General features: G+C 40.1%; 1 protein-coding gene across 4 annotated transcripts in view; it reads right to left on the bottom strand.

Annotated features, from left to right (window-relative positions):
* CEP112 (centrosomal protein 112) overlaps positions 1-27905 on the bottom strand; it is a 288709-nt gene that overhangs the window by 43025 nt on the left and 217779 nt on the right. For 3 of the 4 annotated variants that reach the window (XM_050920643.1, XM_050920641.1, XM_050920642.1), the window contains 2 exons: positions 20132-20194; positions 7921-8070 (listed from right to left, as the gene is read on the bottom strand). In XM_050920643.1, the coding sequence (XP_050776600.1) occupies positions 7921-8070; positions 20132-20194 (213 nt within the window). Of the gene's footprint in view, positions 1-7920; positions 8071-20131; positions 20195-25375; positions 25458-27905 lie in introns of those variants that run through there. The other variant, XM_050920644.1, reaches the window with a different exon arrangement.

Raw genomic sequence — 27905 nt, 5'->3', positions numbered from 1 at the left:
GATCCAGAAAATGATGTGTTATGACTAATAAATATTCTATAAACTATATAGGTCTTTATATCAAATTGCTCATTAGGGCAATGTTTAGCTACAAAAGTAATTTAAATGGACTTGAGATTCCTCTAGAGAATCTTATTGCATATTCACCTCAGAAAGAGACCTCTAATGATTGACAGAATTTGGCATGTTTGTGGATGTAGAACCACTAAAAACAATAAAACATGTTCTAACCAGATGGCTTACAGAAAGGAAATCAGTGTCGACTGCAGCAGATGAATTGTTGCTCTTTTCTTATGGGTACAGATAACAGAAACAACAACATTAGCTAACTTACAAAAATCACAGTAAACTTTACACAAAAATAATAATGAGTAAAGAGGTTTCTCACTGGATGAAGGACAGAACAGGTATGTTATCTAGGAGAGTGAAAACACAGATACTCAACAACATTACAATCCTGTTGCATCAACGCACATCAGATAAAAAGACAACTCAATACTCATTTGACATAAAAGTAGTAAAGTCATAAGGTACAAAAAGCTGTGATCAGTGTTTTCATTTTTCACTAAACATTGCTTGTATTTAATAATTTTTCATAGCTTGCCAGTTACAACATCGTCATAACATTCTCAGCCAATGACCATTACATTCTAATCTCCAAAGACACAGAGAGCATCAAAGAGAACGGTGAACATGTAAAATGTTCCAGTGTTCCCAATTACATTTCTTTTTTGACATAGCTGGCAAACTTGTTGGCATATGTAGCGAAAGGGCAAAGAACTGAACTGGATGAAGATTCAACTATCTTCTCACTGCCAATGGTAGACTCACCAAAATAGGTTTGAATCACATTGCAAGTTTCTCCTTACAGCTCTGACATTAACCTGAAGAAGGGCTCTGTGAAGCCTGAAAGCTTGTCTCTCTCAGCAATAGAAGCTGGTGCAATCAATAAAAGATATTATTTCATCCACCTTGTCTCTCTAATTGTCAGTAACTGTGCTTTATCTGTTTCCTAGGCTATTAAATGAGCACCTTTCATGGCTACCTACAGTCCCATGACAGAAAAAATGGTGGACAACTTACTGCAGTTCCAACAAAAGTGTTATTTTAAAAATAAAACTTTCAGACAACCAACTAACTTTTAAAAACCAAAATAGTCATTTTTGTGAAGGGAGTAATTTGAATATGAAGGAAAGGGTTCTACTAAATAAGTCTCTCAAAAGTGGCACACTGCACAACTGTAAATAACAAGTGTAAATCTACTGTATTAACATCTCCCCAAAACTTGATGTGTTTGTCCTCTTCATTATTGATCATTTGGTATCCCGGAAATAGAACAATTGAAACCGAACAAAGCCAGAGGAAAAATGTCTTTCAGTTTTAAAACAAGAAAACAGCTCAGCCTGCCCTGCCTCAATGTTTTCTTTTAATAAATGCTTCTGTTTCACCTCAGCATTTATGTAGCAGCAGCAGATCATCATTCAGATGCACCATTCTCTTCCACGGGCTTTCTTACAAAATTAAGCAAAATACTTTGAGAAAGTCTTGTTTCTTAATTGTGCTTCCAAAATCTAATTTTCAGGGAAAACTTCCAACAGTAGATAATAATCAGCACTACAGGTGACAAATGTAGCTAGCTAATGGATCAATATTTGCTAAAACACTTTGCAGATTATACGATAGCAGAAATAGTCATGGCTTCCCAAAGTACCTCTCTCAAAATGTACAATATAATGCAACCTCGCAGCATCATTTCTGTGTGTAATTGTGTAGTAAATGACCTTGAATATTTTTTATTTTCAACCACTGAAGTTTTGACAATTCTCCATTAAGTTTGACTAGATCGACTAGAATTTTGGAAAGTGTATATGTTGTTAATTTTACATATTTTTTCCATTATAAGGTTCATGACTATTTCCAAACTCAGTCCAACGATAGGACCCTACATATAGATTTAGCATTGCTTGGTTCCTGAAACTTGCCTCAGAGAGGCGAAGAATGCTCTTGGGGTTAAGGCATTGAACTGGAATGCAAGAGATCTGCGTTCAACCCCAATACTGCCCCAAACTCACTGTGTATCTTTGGGCAAATCACTAAATTTCACTGTACCAGTTCCCCAGCTGTAAAATAATGTCATTAACACTTTCTTTCTCCCACCCTTTATCTTGTAAATTTAGATTGTAAGCTCTTTGGTGCAAAAACCTTCTCTCTGTGCTTGTGCAGTGCCTAGCACAATGGGATGCCAGTTTTGGTTTCAACCTTTAGACACTACCTGTAATATAAAGAAATACACAAACACACACTGGCTTGCCCTGAACCTCTGATATTACAGAGTGCTACAGTGACATTCCAAGATGTATACTGAGGATAGATGGACAGAATGGTTTAGGCAGCCTCCAATGACTAAGTCAATGTTTTCCATAGAGCACTGAGTAGCTTAGACATGTTTCTTACAGAAACGTGAAACATTATTTACAATTACAAGTGCTATGTGCTAACAAACATAGCATGGCTTATAAGAAAACAGAACTACAGGCAAAATTAGCATATTCATGAGGTTTTTGAAAGCATGGCTGTTCCATCATTCAGCATTTGTGACAGGTTTGTAAATACTATAGGTACATTTTTGCCAACTATGTTCTCGAAATAAGGTGTCAGGCGCCCTAACAGAAATATTCTGAATGCTTTAAATACCCTAAGGCTTAAAATAATTTGTTTTATTTTAAGAAGGAACCAAACATGAAAGGGCAAAGGAGGGGGAGGATTATCCAAATAAAAAAAGAAGGGCATACAGCCAGCCATGCAGCCCTGTTGCAGAATGTTACAAGATGTGCAGGAGTCTTGGGCTCCAAGGCACACTGGGAATCCAAGTGCTAAGCCCACAGACTCAGGGCTTGTCTACATGGGGAAATCTCCCAGCATAGCTACATTGGAGTAATTTTTCCACTATAATTTTACCAATATAAATCCCTCGAATAAAAGTGAACAGTGTCCGCTCAGGGACCTATATCAGTATAACTGTAGCAAAGTAATTATTCTGGTATGCCTGGAAATTTTCCTGTATAGACATGCCCTCAGACTAACATATGTATCAGAGACAACTCTCTTCCTGTTCCCAGATGTGACAACACCCAGGAAATAAATGGTGGTGATGCAAACAATATATAATGTGCACAGAGGTACAGACTATTTTTTTAAAAAAGCTACTGTGTTCTAAGTACAACCCTTTCTGTTTTGGCTCTATATTTATAACTAAAATATGCTTCTGAATTTTTTTTCTTAAAGTAGTTAAGGGACGCTGAAGGAAAATGGTCTTTTATAATGATTAAAACTAAAAGATAACAGCATAAGACATTATTTCTTAGAAAACCCTGGAGTCTCATTTATTAACAGAATGGTGTTAAATGAGGTGAAATAGAAACTGAGTGTTGCCCTGAAATATTTTGCCACAAGATCACAACATGCTAATGAGATTGTGCCCAACCTTATGAATATTAATGCAGGTGGATAGCGTTCTCAACAGAAACCTCGAGTCAGTGACAAAAACCTACACAAAATAGGAGTTCCTCCTTATAAGGAAAACAGAACGTATTCAATTCTACTTTTCCCACTTTGTGCTCTCCAATGTTCTGTTTTGGATTCAACAAAATGTTTTGTTCAATCCTGTATGAAATTTTTCAACTTTTAGGTCTACCAAAATTTTTGAAAAATTTTCATTTTGGGTCAACCCAACACAATTCCCCTCACCACCCGATTTTTTGTAATGGCCAATGAATCAAACAATCAGTTATTTACATAGCTCTGGTTGCAAGGTTTTCTCTATAGGTGTTTGTAACTCTAGAATTCAATGTCTTCCTTAATCTGCCAGAGCCCAAACTGACTGACTTTAAGGGCATAATACTTTATGTGCAGACTGAATTTAAGTTCTTTGCACAATAAAGTATCAATAAATGTTTGATGAAGCTATTTATGTCAAAGTTTAGGCCAAAATTAGGCACCATACATCAATAATTGGCCACCTAAATACATAGCCCCCATTTCTCAGATATTAAATGTCTTATCAGGCCAGTTTTATTTAGGTGCTGAATGTTAGACACTGAATTCTGAAAATGTTAGCTTAATGAACTTGATTACCGTGCAAATCACAAAAAGCAACAAAGAGTCCTGTGGCACCTTACAGACTAACAGATGTATTGGAGCATAAGCTTTCGTGGGTGAATACTCACTTCGTCAGACTACAAATCACAGGATGTGAACATGACCTTGTAACAAGCTGGCCTTCTCCTCAGCTCCCAAAGGACTCTCTGCCACACCCAGAATCTCTTTTCTGGCAGTTGATTTCCCAGATCACTGCCTGTTAGGATCACTCCCTCTGGGGCACCTGGCATTGGCCACTGTTGGTGGACAGAAACTGGGCTAGTTGGACCTTTGGTCTGACCCGGTACGGCCGTTCTCATGTTCTTATGTTATGTTCAAAACAAACAAAAAACAGTTCCTCGGTCCACTCTGGGTTACAGCTCTCAAGGTCGTCCTCCCCTCTTTTACCTCTTCTCACTGCTCCCAGTTCTTGCAGCTCCCAGGCTCTGATGAGGTCTCTCCTGCCCGCTAGGCCAAGTGCCCTCTTTTAACCCTAACTGGGATCAGCAGACCTGACACAGAGTGCACTGGGTGCACTGGTCCTGCTCCCTCTTAAAGGGCCAGTGGCATCCCGTGACAGACCTAAAGGTGAACTGCACTACTACGTTGATGGGATAAAGAAAATAAGACCAATTAGATGGATATATTTATAAAATAAGGATATTTTGGTAGAAACTTGGTAGGATAGTAGATAATCCTGAATTTAGGGAGAAATGCAGAATAACTGCATAAAAACCTTTTGTTATTTAGACTGTGGGGAAGGTATATATAAAACTTTACTTTTAATGAAGAGAAATGCTTTCTCTTTCACTGTATCAATTTCACTTCATTTCTTATTTTGCGTGTCTGGCAGAAGGTTTTGTCATCATCACTGGAAGCAAATTCATCTACTGTGACATCCCCATTTGGAAATCACTCCAGTGACCACTAAAGAAAAGTCTCAGAGCTACTCAAGTCTCTCTTCAAGAATGTTCTTCCTCTAAAAGGTAACAGTAATTGAAAGGTCTCATGGGATGTCACCCAATGCCAGATAAAGGAGATTGCAATCTGTCTGTTCCTCAGTTTTAGTTTCAATCAGCAATGCTATGTATAGCAAACACACCTGTTTCTGTCAACAGTCTTCTGAAAAAATTATTTCATATCATCTATAAAATGCTTCTTTATTTCTCAAGCTCTTCTATCTCACTGCATATTATGATGCAGGTGAAGTGACAAAGGCTATATTTCTAAGAGATCTACTTTCACAAATGAACAACTTTATGCTCTAAACACAAATCGGGGGCTAGGGTCTTTATCCAGCAGAACACTTGAGCACATGCTCAACCATAAGCATATGAAAAGTCCTGAAATGTGCTTAAGTGATCAGTGCTTTAAAAGCCTCTTTTCTATGCTTCCAGGCAGGGACGGCTCTAGGCATTTTGCCGCCCCAAGCACGGCAGGCAGGCTGCCTTTGGCAGCTTGCCTCCGGAGGGTCCGTTGGTCCCGCAGCTTCGGCGGACCTCCCGCAGGCAACCCTCCGCAGGCACGCCTGCAGGAGGTCCACCGAAGCCGCGGGACCAGCGGACCCTCCGCAGGCAAGCCGCCAAAGGCAGCGTGCCTGCCGCCCTCACGGCGACTGGCAGAGCGCCCCCAGTGGCTTGCCACCCCAGGCACGCGCTTGGCGTGCTGGGGCCTGGAGCCGCTCCTGCCTCCAGGTATGTTTTACAGCAGTTCTCCTTGATAAGAAGTCTCTGTCTGGACATCTGCCCTCATGGTAAGGCTCCCTCAGTCCAAGGGCTTTAAAAGAAGGACTTGTTTCCAGTACAGTATTAGTGATGCTAAAACAGAGCTCCAGAACTCTGTGTATAACATTTGGAAATTTTTCTCTCCAACCAAAGGGCTCTCATGAAATATGCTAGCTGGGTGATATCCCAAAAGGTCCTGAGGACTCAACACTGCAGCACAGTGCAGAGCTCCCCTTTGGCCCCTCTTGGTCACATTATCCATCCTTTTTTCATTTTATATTTTTCGTTCATGGGGATTAAAGATGAAATATATGATAAATGCACACACAGTAAAGGATTTACATTAAGAAGGATGTTATATATTTTTGGTATTTAGTAGCCACTCTACTTCCCATCCTTCCATTTTTACTAGATGGTAAAATAAATTAATTGATCTTGCCATAAGTTTAACAGTGTAATTTGCTGAAAAGTATCAGATCCTCAGAAGAAAAGAGATAAGCATTTTGGGAGACACTTTTTCAACATATGCCATAATACATGAGAACTGTTTAATATATGCATATTTCTGATGATTTAGAGCACCTTTTGAAGTCATAGAGTTTCTTGTACATCCAAAAAGTCACTTTTAAGGTGAGAGGTTCTTGACTAGACTACTACTAATACAGAGTTTTCTTACTTTATTTGTAAATGATGTTCCAAAAAATTGTAACACGTGCCTTAACTGTGCTCAGTTTTGGGGTCACTGAGCTAATAAGAGCTACTTGTAATAATCAGACTTACATAAGAGATTACAATCATTGTCTATATACCGACACCATTAACAGAAGAGACTAGGGAATGACAGCAAAGAAAGCTTTCGTCCCTTTACACACAGACAGGAAAAATATCATTAAACAATTTATGAAAACAAAGTGACAAGGATCATTGGGCAGATAAGTTAGTAATGTTAATGTGAATTTCATTATGCTAATTAATTAAATATGGAGAACAAGATCAGCGGTAGCCTGGTTCTGATAGGTAAACTTCTGTAGTGCTCTCTCATATAGCCCAAGCTCCTTCCCTTAGCAAAACAGCTTTTTTGTTTAATACAAACAAAAGCCTTTCTTACAAACTCAGGAAGAAGAGGTTTCTCCTTTTAAACTGTGTTTATTTATAAATTTTAAGTGCAGACCCTCACAGATTAAATGTTACTTGTTTCAGAAAGTCATCCGCTCTACTCTGTTCTAAGGGGGGGGAATGTTTTAACAAGAAACTTCCCACCATCTGAGCATCAAAAACCAGGAAAAATGCACTGCTGCTTATGTAAGCATCATTTCTGAAGTCACTGGGAATCAGGCTATGTCTCAAGATGACCAGAGATACATTGCTTAGTGTGTCAGAAAATATAAAAACAGCAGGTTTGCAAAGCTTAAAAAAGAAAAGAAAAAAGAGACTGAAGAATTTAACTATTATTTTTATATTATGCAGAAATATAATGAAATAATTTGGTACAAAAGAATATATATTTAAAGATGTGATTAATTCCACTCCTATTCAACAAACCACTTAAGCATGTGCTGAATTTGGCAATGGATATTTTGCTGAATCAAGGCCTTAATTCAGAAGTTGAGTGTGTGGGTCAGATTCTGAGCTAGTAGAAACTAGTGTAGCTCTCCTGAAGTCACTGGTGCAGTGTTGATTGACGGCAGCTGTGAATCTGGACCAATATTTATAAATGCATACAGAATCATGCTGAAAACATGCTTAAATATATGAATGAGTTTATATGAGAATATCTTAAACTAGGCCTCCAAGAAAAAGAACAGGTTAGTTTCAAACATTTGCTTCATGTAATTGGATTGGATTTGCCAAAAAGTGACTTTTTATGCAGGCATATAATCTGCTAGAGGAAAGCTAGACTGAGTCACTGGATACATCAAAGTCAAAGTCCAGTGAATACAATTACTGAATGCTGTATGAACAAGACTGATACCTGCATTCATTTGCCTACTGCCATGATTTCAAATTTTAATTACACAAAAACAGCTAGTAGCATCAGTGAGTGAACTCCACAGATTACCTTGATTGCTCTGTCATTATCTCTAATCATCTGCTGCTTCTCATCTTCAAACTTTTGTACAACATCCTGGAGCCGCCTTTCTGCAGCAAGCTGCTGCCGGCTGCTTTCCTCTGTCAGAGAGGAAATGGTTGTCTTAAGTTCAGCTACAATCTAAAAAGAAAACAGCACGCTAAAACTCCTTGTTCAGTGAGCTGTATGTATTTTGCATGTATTTATACTTGACACAAGAATGGAGTTGGCAAACTCCACTGTGCAAACTAAATATTTTAAATTAACATATTACACACTGGCAAGCATGAAATTCCACACAGAGAAAAGGAATATAATAAAACTGTGAATGGCATAAAACTGCTGAACACAAAATATTTGGAAGAGTTTTCCACTATAACATTCCATAATATTTACTCATCAGAACAAAGCACATCTGTGATCTCAAACATATAAGATGTTTCCAGTTTTCCACTTCACTGAAATGTCTTCTCGGGATTTTTAGCAAGGCTTCAGAACTTTCTGCACTATAACAATCAAAGAACACTGAAATGAACATGCTAATAGCTCTTTGTCTGTTTGAAAGATACATCATAGTTTGATACTGTAGGTAAGAAAAAGTTGTACTTTACATACTTAACTGAAATGTTAAACTTGACAGGGCATTCCTGTGCCGTTGGGAGGAATGTATTTTATTTAACAATAAATTTGAGGTCTGGTTCAATGCCCAGGGACTTTTTACATGAAACACCCATGATTTGTTGACTATCTGAAATCTAGTTGTTTTACCCTTTTTATCACTGTAGAAAGCCATATTAAGCCACACTTTGGGGCATATATTATAGAATGCTATGCTTAGACTCAAGTGTCCTGATCCAGTGAAGCACTTAAGCACATGCTTAACTTTAAGCATGAGAGCAGACCCACTGACATCAATGCAACTACTGATGTGATTAAAGCTATGTTGCTCTACTAGGGCCACAGAGTCCAATCCTGAAAACACTGAAGCATATGAATAGTTCAATGATAACAACTGTACTACTCACACATGCTTCAGTGTTTCCAGGACTGGATCCCTAGACTGTAAAGAGACAACTAGTTTAAGGTCACACTATTTAATTTATTTAGAGGGAAAAGGGAAGGTTTCAGATGTATATCTGATATTACTGTTATAAAATATTTTAAAATAAAAATATTGGAATTATGAGGAGACGAGAAGGGAAGTAATTTTTTAAATAAATGTATTGTGAATTCATTTCCCTACAGTTTGCTAATGGTTGAAAACCAGAAAGTGAGATAGACTATAAATAAAAAGTGAAACTGATCCTGCCAGTTTCAGTCACAATGGACAAAAATGCCAAAAATATACAAATGACATAAATTGTGAAATTAACACTTCTTATCTTCTTAATAATCTAAACTTTTATCAGTATCCAGTTTCATATGGAGAGTATCTCTTTGAACTCTTATTTAACTGACAACTGGTTAGACTTAATGCTTTCATAATTCTTAAGGGGCAAACTAATTGTCAGTAAAAACATAAGGGCATGGATATTGGAGGAATCTCTAATTCCTGCATCTACATGAGCAGGGAACATTATGGGGTATTAATATCAGTAACGTCTGTAAAATACAAATGTAAATTAAGAGAAAGGCAATATCAAGAATGATATATGATCAAATGTTCTCCTTTATGTGGAAAATTAAGTATTATATTATTTGGGTATAATTAGGCGTCTGCAGTAACAAGGAAATTATCTTTGAAAAGGTAAAAAAAGATTATAAATGACCAGATGGTATGGAGCAATACAAGAACCTACGTAAGAACTTGCTATCCAGTCCTTTAGAAATGTTCAATTCTATATTTAAGTACTGAGATACCGTTTTCTACCAGTAAAATCAATGGGCACAAATTTAGAGCTAATTTAAGCAAATGCAACTCCAATAAAAGTCTGTAGTCTGAATTCAGCAGCAATATAAATGGTAGTCTGGGTCAGAAAATTAGCACCAATCTGGTATTTACTGGGTATTTAAAATGGAAGTAGAAGAGGGTGGTAACAAATGTAAATTGCACTCATTTGACAGAAAATACCAAATAAATATAAATTACATTACTTTGCTATTTACAACCAATGCGTAGTTATAACACTATGTATCTGCTGAATTTTTGTCCATTTTATTTAGGTTAACAAAAAATAGTAAGTTGGTTAAAATGCAGCAGTAGGAGAGGAAAGCACGACATACTGGGCAGACTTGCTCTATTAGAAGTTTACTAGGTTAAGAACCTGGACATACATAAACATTTTTAAAATATTTTAAGAAAATCTTGACAAAAGTTTCCAGACAAGAAACTGCTTTGGGCAGTAATTCTCAGGAAAAAAAAAATCTAACTGTTTATTTTGTATAAACTTCAAAAAGAATTTCCGGGAATATCTTCTCTGTGTGGGTGTTAAAAGTGAATATTCCAAGAGGCCACAGAGAGTAAGATATAGGCTGATGTCAGCAACATAACCAAATGAAAGTTACAAATGACCTATTATTAATGTTAAGCTACAAAAAATATATTCAAACAACACTAAGGGTCTGATTCAAACCCACAAAAGTAAAGAAATCCAGAATGAAACCCCATCTTTAACTCACCCATTGTATCAAATAACTGTAGCATACAATGTATGGTCTGTAAAATCAGCCACTGTTTAGAAATCCCTTACAAGGGTTGTCACAGAATCACCAAAAGTAGAAATGTAAAAGATTGATTAGGTCATCTAGTCCAACCCCCTATAATAAAGGACATTCCTTACAGTATATTTGCTAATGCAATGTCCAGTTTCCTTAAATGGGTTGTCATAACATATTTCCCAGATTTGGACCTTAGCGTCCAAAATATGGGTGTTAGCATGAAAACCTCCAAGCTTAGTTACTAGCTTGGACCTGGTAAAGCTGCCACCACCCAAAAAATTAGAGTGTTTTGGGGCACTCTGGTCCCCCCCAAAAACCTTCCCTGGGGACCCCAAAGACCCAAATTCCTTGAGTCTCACAACAAAGGGAAATAAACCATTTCCCCCCCTTTCGCCCTTCCAGGTGTTCCCTCCCTGGGTTCCTGGAGAGATACACAGAAGCAAACTCCGTGAATCTAAACAGAGGGACTCCACCCTCCCTGTTTCCAGTCCTGGAAACACAAGTACTGCCCTCTTCACCCAGAGGGTATGCAAAGTCAGGCTTAGTAAATCTAACACAAAGAGATTTTCCCCCTGACTTCTTCCTCCCACCAATTCCCTGGGGAGCTGCAGACTCAATTCCCTGGAGTCCCCACTAAAGAAAAACTCCAACAGGTCTTAAAAAGAAAGCTTTATAAAAAGAAAGAAAAGGACATAAAATGGTCTCTCTGTATTAAGGTGACAAATACAGGGTCATTTGCTTAAAAGAAAAAAAGGAATAAACAGCCTTATCCAAAAAGAATACAATTCAAAACATTCCAGCAACTATACACATGTAAATACAAAAGAAAACAATATAAACCTATGGTCTTCCTATCTTTGTACTTACAACTTGGAAACAGAAGATTAGAAAGCTGGAGATAGAAAAATCACTCTCATAGCCGAGAGGGTACAGCCACAAGACTAAGAACAAAGAACTCACACACAAACTTCCCTCCACCCAGATTTGAAAAAGTCTTGTTTCCTGATTGGTCTCTCTGGTCAGCTGTTTCAGGTTACTGGTGTTACCCCTTTACAGGTAAAAGAACATTAACCCTCAGCTATCTGTTTATGATACGCCCCCCAAATTGCAGACAGTGGGGAAGCTCACTGGCGGCGATTTCTTCCTAGAACTTTAAAATAAACAGATTAATACAACACATGCACCTTTACATATACCACTAAGTATATAACTAGCAGACTTCTACATTTTAAGAACACTTTTCAACTACTGGATTCTGGGAAACTCTGACGGGAGAGTGCATCAGCTACTTTGTTAGAAGCTCCTGAGATGTGCTGAATTTCAAAATCAAAATCTTGGAAAGCTAAACTCCAACGAAGAAGTTTCTTGTTGTTCTCCTTGGCAGTATGAAGCCACTTTAGCGCAGCATGGTCAGTTTGTAGCTGGAACCGCCGTCCCCAAACATATGGGCGTAGCTTTTCCAGGGCGTACACAATGGCGTAGCATTCCTTTTCACTGACTGACCAGTGACTTTCCCTCTCAGACAGTTTTTTGCTGAGAAACACGACAGGATGGAAGTTGCTTCCTGCATGAGAACTGCTCCTAAACCAGCTCAGATGCATCCGTGGTTACTAGGAATGGCTTGTCAAAGTCCGGGGCCCTGAGCACAGGGTCAGACATGAGCGTCGCCTTAAGTTGGGTAAAGGCCTTTTGACACTCATCAGTCCACTTAACTGCATTTGGCTGGGTCTTTTTGGTCAGGTCGGTCAGTGGGGCAGCGATTTGGCTGTAGTGTGGTACAAATCGCCTGTAGTACCCGGCCAAGCCTAAGAAGGATTGGACCTGTTTCTTTGACTTTTGGGACAGGCCACTTTTGGATAGCATCCACCTTGGCCTGTAGGGGGTTTATGGTTCCTCGACCCACCTGGTGCCCCAGGTAAGTCACTCTGTTTTGGCCTATTTGACACTTTCTGGCCTTAACAGTTAGTCCGGCCTGCCTGATGCACTCAAAGACCTTTTCCAGGTGTAGTAGGTGTTCGGGCCAGGAGTCTGAAAAAATGGCCACATCATCGAGGTAGGCAACTGCATATTCGCCCAGTCCTGCTAGTAGACCATCTACTAGCCTCTGGAAGGTGGCGGGTGTATTTCGCAGCCCGAAAGGAAGGACATTAAATTCATACACCCCCGCATGGGTGACGAATGCTGACCTCTCCTTGGCAGGTTCATCTAGCGGTACTTGCCAGTACTCCTTGGTTAAGTCTATTGTAGAGATGAACTGGGCATGTCCCAACTTCTCCAATAGCTCATCGGTGCGTAGCATTGGATAGTTGTCCGGACGAGTTACCGCATTTAGCCTACGGTAGTCCACGCAAAAGCGTATTTCCCCATCTGGTTTGGGTACCAGAACCACTGGAGATGCCAATGCACTGGTAGATGAGCGGATTATACCCATCTGTAGCATGTTCTGGATCTCCTGTTCTTTAGCAGCTTGGGCATGAGGAGACACCCGGTAGGGTGGGGTTCTAATGGGGTGAGCATTACCTGTGTCAATGGAGTGGTATGCCCGTTCAGTCCGTCCTGGGGTGGCTGAGAACAATGAGGCGAAGCTAGTGCACAGCTCCTTGATTTCTCGCCGCTGCAGACGTTCCAGGGTGGTTGAGAGGTTCACCTCTTCCACGCTACCGTCTTTTTTCCCTTCGTAGTAGACACCTTCAGGTCACTCAGCATCATCTCTCTGGACTGTAAACTGACAAACCTGTAAGTCTCTGGAATAGAAAGGCTTGAGAGAATTAACATGGTACACTATGGGCTTTAGTGAGGAATTGGGAAATGCTATGAGGTAGTTCACAGTTCCCAGGCGCTCTTGGACTGTGAACGGCCCTTCCCATGATGCTTCCATCTTATGGGCCTGTTGCACCGTCAAGACCATAACCTGGTCTCCTACCTTGAAGGAACGCTCTCTGGTATGTTTGTCATACCAGGCCTTTTGCTCTTCCTGAGCATCCTTTAGGTTTTCTTTAGCAAGGGCTAAAGAGTGTCGGAGGGTGCTTTGTAGGTTGCTTACAAAGTCCAGAATGTTAGTCCCTGGAGAAGGGGTAAACCCCTCCCATTGCTGCTTCACCAACTGTAATGGCCCCTTAACCTCGTGGCCATACACAAGCTCAAATGGTGAAAACTCTAAACTGGGATGTGGTACAGCCCTGTAGGCAAACAGCAACTGCTGCAACACTAGGTCCCAATTATTGGAGTGTTCGTTGACGAATTTACGTATCATGGCCCCCAAAGTTCCATTAAACCTTTCCACCAGGCCATTGGTTTGATGGTGGTACGGAGTGGCAACCAAGTGGTTTACCCCATGAGTTTCCCACAGTTCTTTCATGGTCCCTGCCAGGAAATTAGATCCTGAATCTGTAAGGATGTCGGAGGGCCAACCTACCCTGGCAAAAATGTCTGTTAGGGCCAGGCATACAGTGTTAGCCCTGGTGTTGCCTAGAGCTACTGCTTCCGGCCATCGGGTAGCAAAGTCCACGAAAGTACTGCTTTCCTCTGGGCGTCTTTTTTGGGAAAGGACCCAGAATATCTACAGCTACTCGCTGAAATGGGACCTCAATTATGGGGAGTGGCTGGAGAGGGGCCTTGACCTGGTCTTGGGGTTTTCCCACTCTTTGGCATACCTCACAAGACCGGACATACTTGGCAACGTCCTTGCCCATCCCCTCCCAGTGGAAGGACTTCTCCAACCGGTCCTTGGTTCTGTTCACCCCAGCATGGCCACTGGGATGATCATGGGCTAAGCTTAAGAGCTTCCTCCGGTACTTTGTTGGAACCACCAACTGTTTTTGCGGCTGCCAGTCTTCCCGGTGTCCACCAGAAAGAATCTCCTTGTATAAAAGTCCTTGGTCTATAACAAACCGGGATCGATTAGAAGAGCTGAGAGGCGGTGGGGTGCTCCGTGCCGCTGCCCAAGCTTTCTGCAGGTTGTCATCTGCTTCCTGCTCAGTCTGGAAGTGTTTCCTTGAGGCTGGGGTCACCAGTTCTTCCTCAGACTGTGGACTTGGGATTGGTCCCTCTGGAAGCGATGCAGGTGATGGGGTTGTTTCCGTTGCTGGTGAACCGCTCTTCACTGGTGCACCTGTGGGTATTTCAGGCTCTGGCTGAGCCTTTTGGGTATGGCTGTCTGTTGCTTCTGCCAGTTTTGGCTCGCTGGCGCCCTCTGGTGTTGAGTTTGAAGATGTGGTTGCACTTGCTGGTGCTGGTTGCTGTTCCAGTTCCGGGCCTGGGATTGGAGGTGCTGTGGCTGTTTCAGTGGTTGGCATGGAATCCAGGTCCACTACCTCTGTCTGGGTCTCTGGTAACACAGACGGGGCGTCTGTGGACGGCTCAGGAACAGGAATGGGTCTGGAAGCTTGCCTGGTTTGGCTACGTGTAACCATTCCTACTCTCTTGGCCCGCTTCACCTGGTTGGCCAAGTCTTCCCCCAGTAACATGGGGATGGGATAATTGTCATAGACTGCAAAAGTCCACATTCCTGACCAGCCTTTGTACTGGACAGGCAGTTCAGCTGTAGGCAAGTCTACAGCTTGTGACAAATTGTAAATTGTCACTTGGGTATTTGGGTTGATGACGAAGGATTGGTGGATAGCTGACACTTGTGCCCCTGTGTCTCTCCACGCAGTAACCTTCTTTCCGCCCACTCTCAAATTTTCCCTTCGCTCCAAGGGTATTTGAGAGGCATCTGGGCCTGGAGATCTTTTGGGTGATGGTGGTGTAATGAACTGCACTCGGTTGGCGTTCTTTGGGCAGTTGGCCTTTATATGTCCCAGTTCATTACACTTAAAGCATCTTCCATCTGACTGGTCACTGGGTCGAGGTGGGTTACTGGAGAGTGGTGAGGTGGAAGAATAGTGTGTCTGTGGCTTTCCTTGAGTTGTAGGTGGGGTGTTTGGTTGTCCTCGGTTGTAGGGTTTATGGTCGGTGTGCCTTCTGGGGTATTCGTTCCCCTTGACAGTAGCTTTCTTGCTTTCTGCCACTTCCATCCATCTGGCTCCAATCTCCTCTGCCTCGGTGAGATTTTTGGGTTTTCCATCTTGTATGTACCGTGTTATGTCCTCAGGAACACCATTCAAGAACTGCTCCATTTGTATGAGGAGGTGCAGTTTGTCCAAGGATTTAACATTGTGTCCTGATATCCAGGCCTCATAATTTTTCCCAACGTAGTAAGCTTGTTTGGGAAATGACACATCTGGTTTCCACTTTTGGGTTCTGAAACGCTGACGGGCATGATCCGGGGTTATCCTCATTCTGTATCTGGCCTTGGTTTGAAAAAGTTTATAGTCGTTCATTTTCTCCTTAGGCATTTCAGCCGCCACCTCTACTAAAGGTCCACTGAGCTGTGGCCTCAATTCTACCATGTACTGGTCTTCAGGGATGCTGTACCCAAGACAGGCTCTTTCAAAATTTTCTAAGAAGGCCTCAGTGTCATCACCTGCCTTGTAGCTGGGAAATTTCTTGGGATGTGGAACCATAATTGGCGAAGGGTTGTTAGGATTGGCTGGAGCATGTTGCTTAGCCTTTTCTAATTCCATGGCCTGTTGGTGGGTCTCCCTCTGGAGTTCTACCTGTCTTCTGTAGGCTGCCTCTTCTTCTTCTTGTTTCCTGTGGTGGGCTGCATTTTTGGCGTCTTGTTCCTTTTGTAGCCTTTCCATCTCTTGTTTGTGAGTTGCCTCATCTCTGGCCATTTGTGTTCTGAGCAGTTCTATTAGTTTTTCCATTGCTTCTGGCTGTACACCTTCTGGTTTTCGTGACATTCTGGTTCCTGTTTTCTTGTGTTGGGGTGCCCTCCGGTGTTTATCTTCTGAACTGCAGGTACTCTGTTGCCTCCTGGGGTCTGCCTAGCAACAGTGCCTTTTTCCCTTTCTTCCTCTAGCTAATCTTTTAAATGTAAAGTACACTAGAAAAACCACTTTATTTGCATGTGTATTGCTGGATACTTGACTCTCAATGGGAGTGCTATTGTCTCACAAAAGACCCTTAATAGTTCCTTAATTGTTCCTCGCTTAATATGCAAGCCAAAAACTGCAAGAGAGAGCAGAAAAAAAATTCTCTCTGGTTCCTTTTAAAACCAAACTGTTTCTCTCTGCTTAAAAGCCCTAGAAGAGAAAAAATATATATATATTCCTACTGACTTCTGGATTCTATCTATCTATCTATCCACACCGCTATGCCACCATGTCATAACATATTTCCCAGATTTGGACCTTAGCGTCCAAAATATGGGTGTTAGCATGAAAACCTCCAAGCTTAGTTACCAGCTTGGACCTGGTAAAGCTGCCACCACCCAAAAAATTAGAGTGTTTTGGGGCACTCTGGTCCCCCCCAAAACCTTCCCTGGGGACCCCAAAGACCCAAATTCCTTGAGTCTTACAACAAAGGGGAATAAACCATTTCCCTCCCCTTCTCCCTTCCAGGTGTTCCCTCCCTGGGTTCCTGGAGAGATACACAGAAGCAAACTCCGTGAATCTAAACAGAGGGACTCCACCCTCCCCGTTTCCAGTCCTGGAAACACAAGTACTTCCCTCTTCACCCAGAGGGTATGCAAAGTCAGGCTTAGTAAATCTAACACAAAGAGATTTTCCCCCTGACTTCTTCCTCCCACCAATTCCCTGGTGAGCTGCAGACTCAATTCCCTGGAGTCCCCACTAAAGAAAAACTCCAACAGGTCTTAAAAAGAAAGCTTTATAAAAAGAAAGAAAAGGACATAAAATGGTCTCTCTGTATTAAGGTGACAAATACAGGGTCATTTGCTTAAAAGAAAAAAAGGAATAAACAGCCTTATCCAAAAAGAATACAATTCAAAACATTCCAGCAACTATACACATGTAAATACAAAAGAAAACAATATAAACCTATGGTCTTCCTATCTTTGTACTTACAACTTGGAAACAGAAGATTAGAAAGCTGGAGATAGAAAAATCACTCTCATAGCCGAGAGGGTACAGCCACAAGACTAAGAACAAAGAACTCACACACAAACTTCCCTCCACCCAGATTTGAAAAAGTCTTATTTCCTGATTGTCTCTCTGGTCAGCTGTTTCAGGTTACTGGTGTTACCCCTTTACAGGTAAAAGAACATTAACCCTTAGCTATCTGTTTATGACATGGGTCTCAAACCACTTCTCTTGGGAGACTATTCCACTGTCTAATAAATTTCATTACTATGAAGTTTGTCCTGATCGTCAGTTTAAATTTTCATGATCTTAGTTTGACAGTTTTATTCCTTATTACTCATATAGTCTTTTTGTAAGATCCTAAGCTATTTCTCTCCCTCCTTGATGTTTATGCCTTTTACATATTCAGAGCTGTTTAGAAATCCCCCACCTGCCACAGACATAGCAAGTTATTACAGAGTTAGTAGCTAAGGGAACTTCAACCTCAGGCCTGAATTTCTTTATATTGATGTCAAACTTTCTGGATTATATCAATCTATTTTCAAGGTTTGTTTTCTTTTTATTTCTCTTCATGGTGACATAACAAATGCAAGAGGATTTTATAAAAAGTCTCTCAAGGAAGTTTTTAAAGTTGGCATTCCAGTCAGTCATCCCACTTTAATGTAAATGCATGCACAGAAAATATGCATTTAGATTATTTTAGAAATGTATATTATTTACCTAGACATAATAGCTATATAAAACATATTTACAAAGTTTTCTGATAAATGTATAGCGCCCTAAGTTTTTAGTGCAGCAGACTTGAGAGTCCTATGATATCCCACCACAGTATTTATGTCGACAGTTTTGGCGATGTTCCTTTGAAAAGTAGAAATTTTGAAGGTAGAAATTAAGATTCATTATTATTAATAAATTGCAAAGTGTTTCTGGCTTAACAGTAAAAGAGATGATTTGTAATTTCCATGTTGCTGCCTAGTATGTGGGCGCTTGAAACATTCCTTATATTTGTTGGCATTAAGGGAATATTTGACCAATATTACTTTTGCTGAGAATAAACCTTTATAACCAAACTCAAGGCTTCATTTGTGGTTGTGAGACTCTTGCTTCTCAGAGAAGAACGATGGCTACATGCAAATCCTCATGACAGTTTTTACACTATTAAAATTTTAACCTTCAATTGCATCTACCATTCTACCATTGTCTAAAACTATGCACTAGGAGCATGTTACTGGTATGCTGTACCAATATACTACACTGGCTAAGAACCTCTAGTGTTGACTTCGCTTATACAGACAAAGCTGTGCTTTTACTGGTATAGTTTATTCTACCACTACTTCCTCCTGCACCAAGCGAAGGAAGCTATACCAGTAAAAGTGCAGTTTTGACAGTGTAACTGCATCTATACTAGAAGGCTTTGCTGGATTAGCTATCTCGGTCATGGATCACACCTCTTCACTCCCCGAATCAACACAGCTGGTCCAGCAGAAGTCTGCAATGTAACCCAGGGGTCGGCAAACTTTCAGAAGTGCTATGCCGAGTCTCCATTCATTCACTCTAATTTAAGATTTTGCGGGCCAGTAATACATTTTAATGTTTTTAGAAGGTCTCTTTCAATAAGTCTATAATATATAACTAAACTATTGTTGTATGTAAAGTAAATAAGGTTTTTAAAATGCTTAAGAAGCTTCATTTAAAATTAAATTAAAACGCAGAGCCCCCCGGACCGGTGGCCAAGACCCGGGCAATGCGAGTGCCACTGAAAATCAGCTCGCGTGCTGCCTTCGGCACATGTGCCATAGGTTGTCTACCCCTGATGTAACCTAAGTTTCAATACCATGAGCAAGTTAAAATGAAAGTTTAAGGTACTCAAAAGTAATTGTGAAGAATCGCTTATGACCACCATTTTTTTTGATTGACTTGAACTGTAACGGTAAATTGAATATACATTTTCAGTTCTCATGTCAAGATTCATCAAAAAACCATTTTACATTAATGAACAAAAAATCTCTCAATTAAGAAAAAGCAGTTATCTTCTATGTCATGATGTAATCTAGAAGTCTTTTAAAATGTTTTGGGCTTTTAGAAAGCTGTGTCAGCATTCAGCAAAATTATTGGACTGATTAAGCCCTACAAATGGTAAATATCAAAACTGCATAGTTGGGCTAAAATCCGGTCATCAGATATGTGGCCAAGAACTGCCTTGTAATAGCCTATATACTTTATGGTTATGCAAGCAACCTTCGCTGTTTTTACAAGATGCACTGTTATGCAGGCCTGCGTACAGGGCCAATTTTGCCTCAGTTCTCAATGACTGTTCTCATTGACTCCTTGTTAATGGTGCTCATGCTCCCAGCAGGATTTGACTCCCAATAGCTAAGAAACAGCAAGCTGAAAAACAAGGCTTTAATTGGTCAGTTAAATTTTCTGGGCCTTTTTTTTTAAAAGTACTGTAATAAAATTTGGGAAAGGCAATTGATATTTGATTTTGGGGGAGCAGCAGGAAGTTTTGGACATAAAAAAAATAAAGTTCCAGAATAGAAGTACGGTAAATACATTTTTCATTTTAAGTTTCCAAATCAAGCTTACTAATTTGAAGTTCTTGTTTTCATGTTGCCTACCTGTGAAGATTTGGCCAACTTCTGACTGTATTCCTTTTCAATGTGCTTCAACCTGCTGTTGGCCTGAAATAGACACACACACACAGAAAAGGAAACCAGATTAGCTCAGATGAAGAATGTGTACAGACACTTTGCCACTGACCCCTACGCTTGGCACCTCATCTACATGCCTATCACTAAGCAGCTGGGATCTGTGCCAATTCCAACACCCTTTTGTGGCAGCCAGAAAACCACAAGGGCTTGTCTTTGATCTAGGGCCAACTATTCATCACTTAAAAGAGAGGAAAAATTGTACCTCTGCTGCCAATTATTAGAAAAACATAAAGGCCTCTACGGATAAAAAAAAAAAAGGAGGGGGAGGGAGAGAGAGAGAGAGAAGTTTATCAGGATGACTTCATCTCTGTGAGAGGAAAAAAGGGAAGAAAAAAGCCACAAGTTCCAGTGGAGGCTGTGAGGGTTCAGTGTGACATGTATTATATGTTTTCATGTGCCAGCTGATGTCTGCAAGCTCCTTTTGTCAAATCTTACATTCTTTTTTAAGACTGCTGCTTAAACTGAAAATCAAACTCATGATGCATCAGAACCATTTGGACCCTCTTTGACACACAGCTCTTTCTGCCTCCTGGTATATCTTTTATATCTCAAAAATAAGGAATAAAACAAAATTGGAAACAAGGCCCTTTGTTGTTCTGATATCATGGGTAACTGAGAAGCAGGTGTAGCTGTAATCTAGTGAAAAAACCCACAGCTCTTAAATTCACCATTAGTTTTCATCCAAAAGAAGGACACAATTCTGAAATGGGTTGGAGATTTAAAAGCCATTGCTGTACTATAGCCGATAGACCTGTCTCGAAAAGTTTCCTCATAAATGTTCTGTTAATGGTTCTCGTATTCTTGCTTCTAAAATTTGAGGCTAAATGTCTGAGAAAAATGTAACTTTCAGTAAAAGAGCACTCTGAAAGCTGAGTTTTGAAGCAAGTCTAGGGCAAGCAGCCTTTCAAAGTGATATGTTCACAACACTAGAGAGGACAGAATCCATCACAAAGCCCTGATGCAACAGCTAGCTCTGTGCAGGCAGACCGCAATGTCAGTGTGGAGCACTGCTAAAGCCAATAGGGCTCTGTATGGACGTAGTTGCAAAATTGGGATTTAAGGCTCCAAATCCTGTGAATGCTTATGCATGTATCTTCACTCAAGTGAACAGTCTGATTTACTTCAATGTGACTACACATGCTAAAGTTGCTGACACACGTAAGTCTGCAAGATCAGAGTCTTAATGAACATACATTAAAATGGTACAGAAAATGTGAAACAGCTAATTTAGAAGAATATGAAAACTTTTACAATCAATGCTCTTTTAAATGCTATTTTTAATGTAAAATATATTAGTCAGTTAAGAAAATTTATATTTCACCAAAATATTTAATTTTTAAATCGCATATTTCTTCAGATTTAACTATTACAAAACTGTAAGATGCACAGCTGTTTCCATATTTAACTATTGTATGGTATGAAATACCACTTTTCTAAAGCACCATCAGAAACACTTTTCTAGTGAATGAGTATAAGTTTTAAGCAGAGGTGGCTCTAGGGATTTTGCCGCCCCAAACACGGCAGGCAGGCTGCCTCCGGCGGTTTGCCTGCAGACAGTCCACTGGTCCCGCGGCTTTGTGCCTGCGGGAGGTCCACCGCAGGACCAGCCGCAGGACCAGCGGACCCTCCGCAGGAGGCAGCCTGCCTGCCGCCCTCGCAGCGCCGGCATAGTGCCTCCCACGGCTTGCCGCCCCAAACACGCACTTGGCATGCTGGGGCCTGGAGTCGCCCCTGGTTTTAAGTCCAAGGGAGATGAGAATGTTACCATTTAATTGTAGGACTAATCAAGTGTTCTGTATCATGAGTGGATGTGCTACCTTTAAATTCGTGCCTAAGATTCTATTAATTTCTCTAAGTGAAGTGAAGTAAACAAAGATTCTGAAATAACAGGTGAATTACATTTAAAAGTAATCTGTTTATCTAATTTAGATAATCTACTGAACATGGGGTCCACTCAGTCCTAGTCAATATACGATATAGTGATGGGTTAATTGAAGAAGAATTTGTTGTGTGGAAGCATCTCACAGTTTGTTCCAATCTACACTTCTTTCTGCATTTAACACTTTTTTCTTTAATAGTCTTCTGGTTTCAGATCACTTATTGCCACCACTGTGGGTCATACAATTATTGTAACTGGCTGTTTATCTTTAGGGCAAATTTTAAAAATACTGTAGTAGAAAGATTAAGGTACTTTATACTCTCAGATTTTTCATACACACACATATATGTATATATATAGATAGTGTGTGTGTGGAGAGCGAGTGAGCGGTTAGCAAGACAGTGCAAAGAGTGTCACATTACTCTTGTGTTCACTCTTAATCTGCCTGAGACTGAAGGACTTCATCTCTCATATAGTCAATTTTATAACCTCTTGAACCCAAAGAAGAAATCTTAAAAAATAACACAAGCACACACCCATAACTTTCACAAACATATCAGAAGTTAGCCAATACCGAACTGAGCTGGGGAAGCCAGTCTGACAAACAATGACCAAAAAGATCTGAAAAAGAAACTTGCTAAATTTCAAGGCTTTACTCTTAGCAGAACTCAAACCTCTATAATACTAACTTCTGATTTAAAATTAACTATTGTGTTTAATTTTTTAAAACTAAAGACACCATAACAGCTTTAATAAGATGGAATCAGAAGTGCAAACCAACTCTTATTAGCTCATTTACTGCTTTTCTTTGAATTCATCAGTTAAACCCAAATTTTTATATACATGTTCAAGCCTAAACTTTCGGAGGTGCTCAGCATTCACAGCTCTCACTGAAATCAATAGAAAAGTGAGTGCTCAGTACACCTGAATATCAGGCTCTACATTTCTCAAGTTGGGCACCTAAAAATTGAGGCACCTAAAACTCGTGGACACTTGAAAGTAAATGCTTCAACTTTTATATGTAGTTCTGTCCCATTTTACAGGACTTTAAAGCACAGACACTGCAGTTGGTGCTACATAGTACGAAATTTCTGCAAGTTATATCACACAGGTCAATCCAATTGATTTTTTTTTAAAAAAACCTATGGTGATACAATGGGGATCCACTTCAATTATCTTATGTTACTCCAGAACATATGACATCCCCATTTTGCACAGAACCTGTACCCATATTCATCTGAGATCTTTGACTATGGGCTGCTGCTTTGTAGTCTGGGAAGGCAAATCTGCCCCTTGTCAACACATGGAACATGGCTATGCAAAAGTGCTTTTACTTAGGCTTTGTGCTAGGTTAGCATTTTTCTATGTAGTGCTTACATATAACTATATTTAGAGAATATAGTTCAGGATTTAAATTAAATTTATCTTGACAGATGAGGAGACTAAAAATGGAATGGTGAAAAAAAGCATCAGTTTTCATGGACTGTTTCAAAACTGGGTCCAACTGTCATAATAGGCCAATATGATCATGTACTATATGAAACACAAGCTGCTTCTGTATTAATTTTAGCATATATCCTCACTTTCAGGTGACATGTATTTCAGAAACAATGATGAAGAGGAATCAAATTGGATAACAATCCTGTGGAAGGTCAGGCAGTATTCATTAAGGTCTAACTTCATAGCAATGGACAGCAGGGTCAATACAGTTAATGGTCCTAAAACCTAGTTTTTCATGGGCTTTATGTAACTTCTGTAATTCACATCTGACTGAAACATCAGCTAGGATGTGCATTTTCATAGTAAAAGGGCTTAAATTCAATAAGCCATGGTAGTTTTTGTTTAGTTTCACATGTTTTAAGACAAACTTTAATTAAAAATGACTTTATTGTGAAAATGTTATATGCACTTAGCTTATGTTACAGAGTAGAGTCTTTTGTATTAAAACAAAATATTGTATGGCCTTGTTACAATTTTTCAGCTGTAAAAAGCAACTACAGTTTTGTAACAAGTTTCATACATCTATAATCCATACTGTTTATATCCAAACCATAGATGCTACGTAAAACTGTACTGACTTCAATGGAACATTGAATACAAACAACTTAATGGTATCAGACCCATAGCCTACAGTATATGATGTTTGAAATATTGGATACTATGTTACTGAAGACTGAATTTTATTTTCTTCTTTTCATGAAATACAATAGTACAATTAAAAATAAAGGAACTTAAACATAGCAACCAATTATGGGAACACACTCCAGAAAAGTCTGAAAAATACTGTGTGTTACCAAACTCTTTAATCTACTTTTCAGTAACATCTTTGCTGATTAGCAAGATATTTGTGTGTAAAGCGAAAACAACTTTTAATCATTCCATTCTTCCACTCAATGGAACTATGGTCCTGTTTCAGTGACGTTATAACCATTTACTTTGTGATCAGTTCTGATTAGAGCTAGGTGAACTTTTTTTTTTTTTTGGCAAATAAATGAGAGAGTGAGAATGAGAGAATAAAAAGAGTGAGAATAACTCTATAGCCTGACAATTATGGTACTCACCTAAGATGTAGGAGACCCAAGTCCCTGCTCCAATAACGATCTGAATATTTATAAAATGTGACACAGCTTCAACAGGAGAGATTGACAAAGACTCACACCAAAATATCCCATAGCCTGGGTGGCTAGGACACTCCTATGCAATGTAGGAGATCCAAGTTCAAATCTCTTCTCCATATTAGGCAAAGGGGGGGGACTGACCTTGTGCTGACCACATTCCAACACAGAACCCTAATCATTGGGCAAAAGGTTATTAAGGAGGTCCCCCTCCCGGAATTTTATGAATCTACTCCTTTGCTTTCATAAAAATGTCAGCTCAAAAAGAAACATTTTGACCTGACTTGATATTGTTTTTCAATTCACCAAAACAGTTAGAAAAAATGGAATTTGGTTTGATCCAAAATGAAGATTTTTGCCCATATTTTGGCATTGTCAGCAAACCGAAAAATCCATTATTTGCCCAGCTCTACTTCTGACATCATAAACACTAGATTATCACTCTCCTGAATGAGTCAGCAACAGAAGGTTACTTATGTAAGTCAAAGTTTCTATTTATAAACAAATATCTTGATGAGTAAAAGCGGAGAAAAAAGATAATGACAAGTAGAGTTGGTTCTGGCAAAATATGTCTTTCAGTTTCCAAATGTGGCAGGGTTTCTATGAAATGTTAAGGCTCTTACTTCTGCCCATAATAGCAAGAAATTCCAAGTTTATGATTTTGTCCTTAACTCATCCTGGTTTTGCCTGGTTACTGAAGAACATATGGCATTCAAAATCTCCCATTCTTTGGAGATATCTACAAAACATATGCAAAACAAGGTCAGTTAATGATCAAAAGATAAGGTACACAGGTGTAGTGTGCATAATTAGGGTCATATACTGCCTACAATCCATTGAAGTCAGACTGATGCCAGTGAGAGTTGCGCAAGCAGATTAAGGGATATATATTGCCTACAGTTTTTTCCTTCATCCTCACAGACCTAATGATTCCACTTCTAGGCAAAGAAAATGAGGGGGACGAACACTGCTTTGTTTAGTGCTAGCATGGCTAAGTGATTCAATCACCATTCAGATAACTTTTCAATGGTGGAATAAAGCGCAGGACCTCACTGTATATCTATGTCTGCTTTTGAAAATCTATTTTCATCCTCCTTTAAGATTCCTGTGCCATGCAGCAGGTGATAGTTTTTGGGATTGTCTACACTAGCAGCTCTAGCTTTTTAACTCTGAAATTGATCTCCCCCATGATGGCATGTGAAGACTGGCTGTGAGCACCCAACCCTGACGCCAGAATGTTCATATTGTCACCAGCAGAAGACAAGCAGCAGCAGCAGCTTTTAGAGCAATCAGAAGAGGCAACATAAGCATTAGCAAGAGCAAACTGCAAAACTATGAAATCAATTCTTTATTACATAGAACATTACAGGGATTTATCACTGAATTGAGCTATCCCATTTCTCTGTTACAGACTCCACTGTGAAGTATGTTTATGGGCCCTGATTCTCCATTGTAGCTAAGGAGCTCTTGATGCAAGATTAGTGGGGGCAAAGGAGAAGGCATGGGGGATGCAAAGGTATCCTAGGGCTGAAGACTACTCTAATTTATGTGGACTGCCAATGAACCCCAGGGGTCATTTCAGAACCTGAGGACTTGCTGAGAATAAGGAAACCTCAGCTAGATTCCCCAAGTCAGCAGCTGGGAGGGTGAAGAAGAACCCATTCCAGCAGCCACGGATTTCCCATATCCAGTAAGAAACCTTCTCTAGGGCTGCTTTGCACCAGTGCAACCATGCAAAGCAGCCCCTATGTAACATAGAATCTGCAATATGACATTCAATTAGATAACAAATAATTGGGGAGGATGGGGCAGAGACAGCAAAAGGCTATTTGGCGGGACCTTGGTATTTCTATTTGAAATACACTTTTCTAATTGTGCAAAAAATCCTATCCAAACATTAATAAGTGGTCATCTGTTTAGATCAATTGTCTCAAACTCAAATCACCACAAGGGCTACATGAGGACTAGTACATTGGCCCAAGGGTCGCATCACTAAAACCTTTTTATACAACGATACAAAAGTAGAGTCAAAAACGAAAAAAACGAAGCGTAACATAGTATGCTATTAAAAGTCAGTGTATTAACTTTTTAAAAACTGTAATGTGAAAAGGGGTTTTAATAAAATATAAACACCTGTAACTACTCCTTATGTGGTCAGTAACACTGATGATGATCTACACTAACAGTCTATCAACATAGCTGTAATGGAAAGAACTTTTTAAAGTAACTATTCATACAAAATACATTGCCACTTTTAACAAACATCCTTCCCAACTACTTACAGCAAAGAATCATACATGCTGAACTTCATACCTCAGACTGCTCATCTAATCCATGAGGCCTTGCCCCAGCCCCACCTTTCAACTCCTTCCCCGCCCATTCTAACCCCTTCTCCAAAGTCCTTGCCCCAACTCCACCCCCTCCTTGCCCCTATTCCAACCCCTTCCCCAAAACCCCACCCCAGCTCTGCCTCCTCCCCTGAGGGCACCGCGTCCCCGCTCTTCCCCCCTCCTCCTGGGAAGTCCTAAGCACTGCCAAACAGCTGTTTGGCAGCAGGAAGCACTGGGAGGTAGGTGGAGGAACGGGGATACGGTGTGCTGGGGGGGGTGGGGCGGGTGGTGAGGGGAGCCTGGCTGCCGGTGGGGTCGGTGCCTATGACGGGCCACAGGAAATAACTCCGCAGGCTGCACGTGTTTGAGACCCCTGGTTTAGATCAGTGTTTCTCATATGCGGCCACAAGGGGCTTTTTGTGGGGCCACAGCCTCTTGGGGGGAAGTAGTGTTAACATACATAAAATATCACTTTTCACAGAAACAGGCTTACTAGCTAGCAAGTCTTTAAAAAAAAAGCCACCAAAAAAGCACAAGAAACAACAACGAAAGAGACAAGAACGTGCAAAACACATTATTTGTTTCTATTCTGTTTAGGTTCAGTAAAGAATAGAGACAACTGTACATTATTTTTATTATTGAGTCTGCAATAAAAACCTATATAAGAAAATTACAATGATTTGGACATGTAAATTTCATGGTTTTTGTTTTTCCTAAAGTTAATGAGGTATTTTAGGAAAAATTGTCAGAGCGGACACCAGCAAGAATTGGTGTCCACACTCTGAGGACACAAAAAAAAATTCTCGTGATACCCCTTGGTTTAGATGGTCTTGAGGAAGTTACAGTGTGGAATATCC

The sequence above is a fragment of the Gopherus flavomarginatus genome, chromosome 12, assembly GCF_025201925.1.
Source record: "Gopherus flavomarginatus isolate rGopFla2 chromosome 12, rGopFla2.mat.asm, whole genome shotgun sequence".
NCBI classification, from domain to species: domain Eukaryota; kingdom Metazoa; phylum Chordata; order Testudines; family Testudinidae; genus Gopherus; species Gopherus flavomarginatus.
Note: the sequence above shows the minus strand (reverse complement) of the source record. Positions and strands in the feature narration are given on the sequence as shown.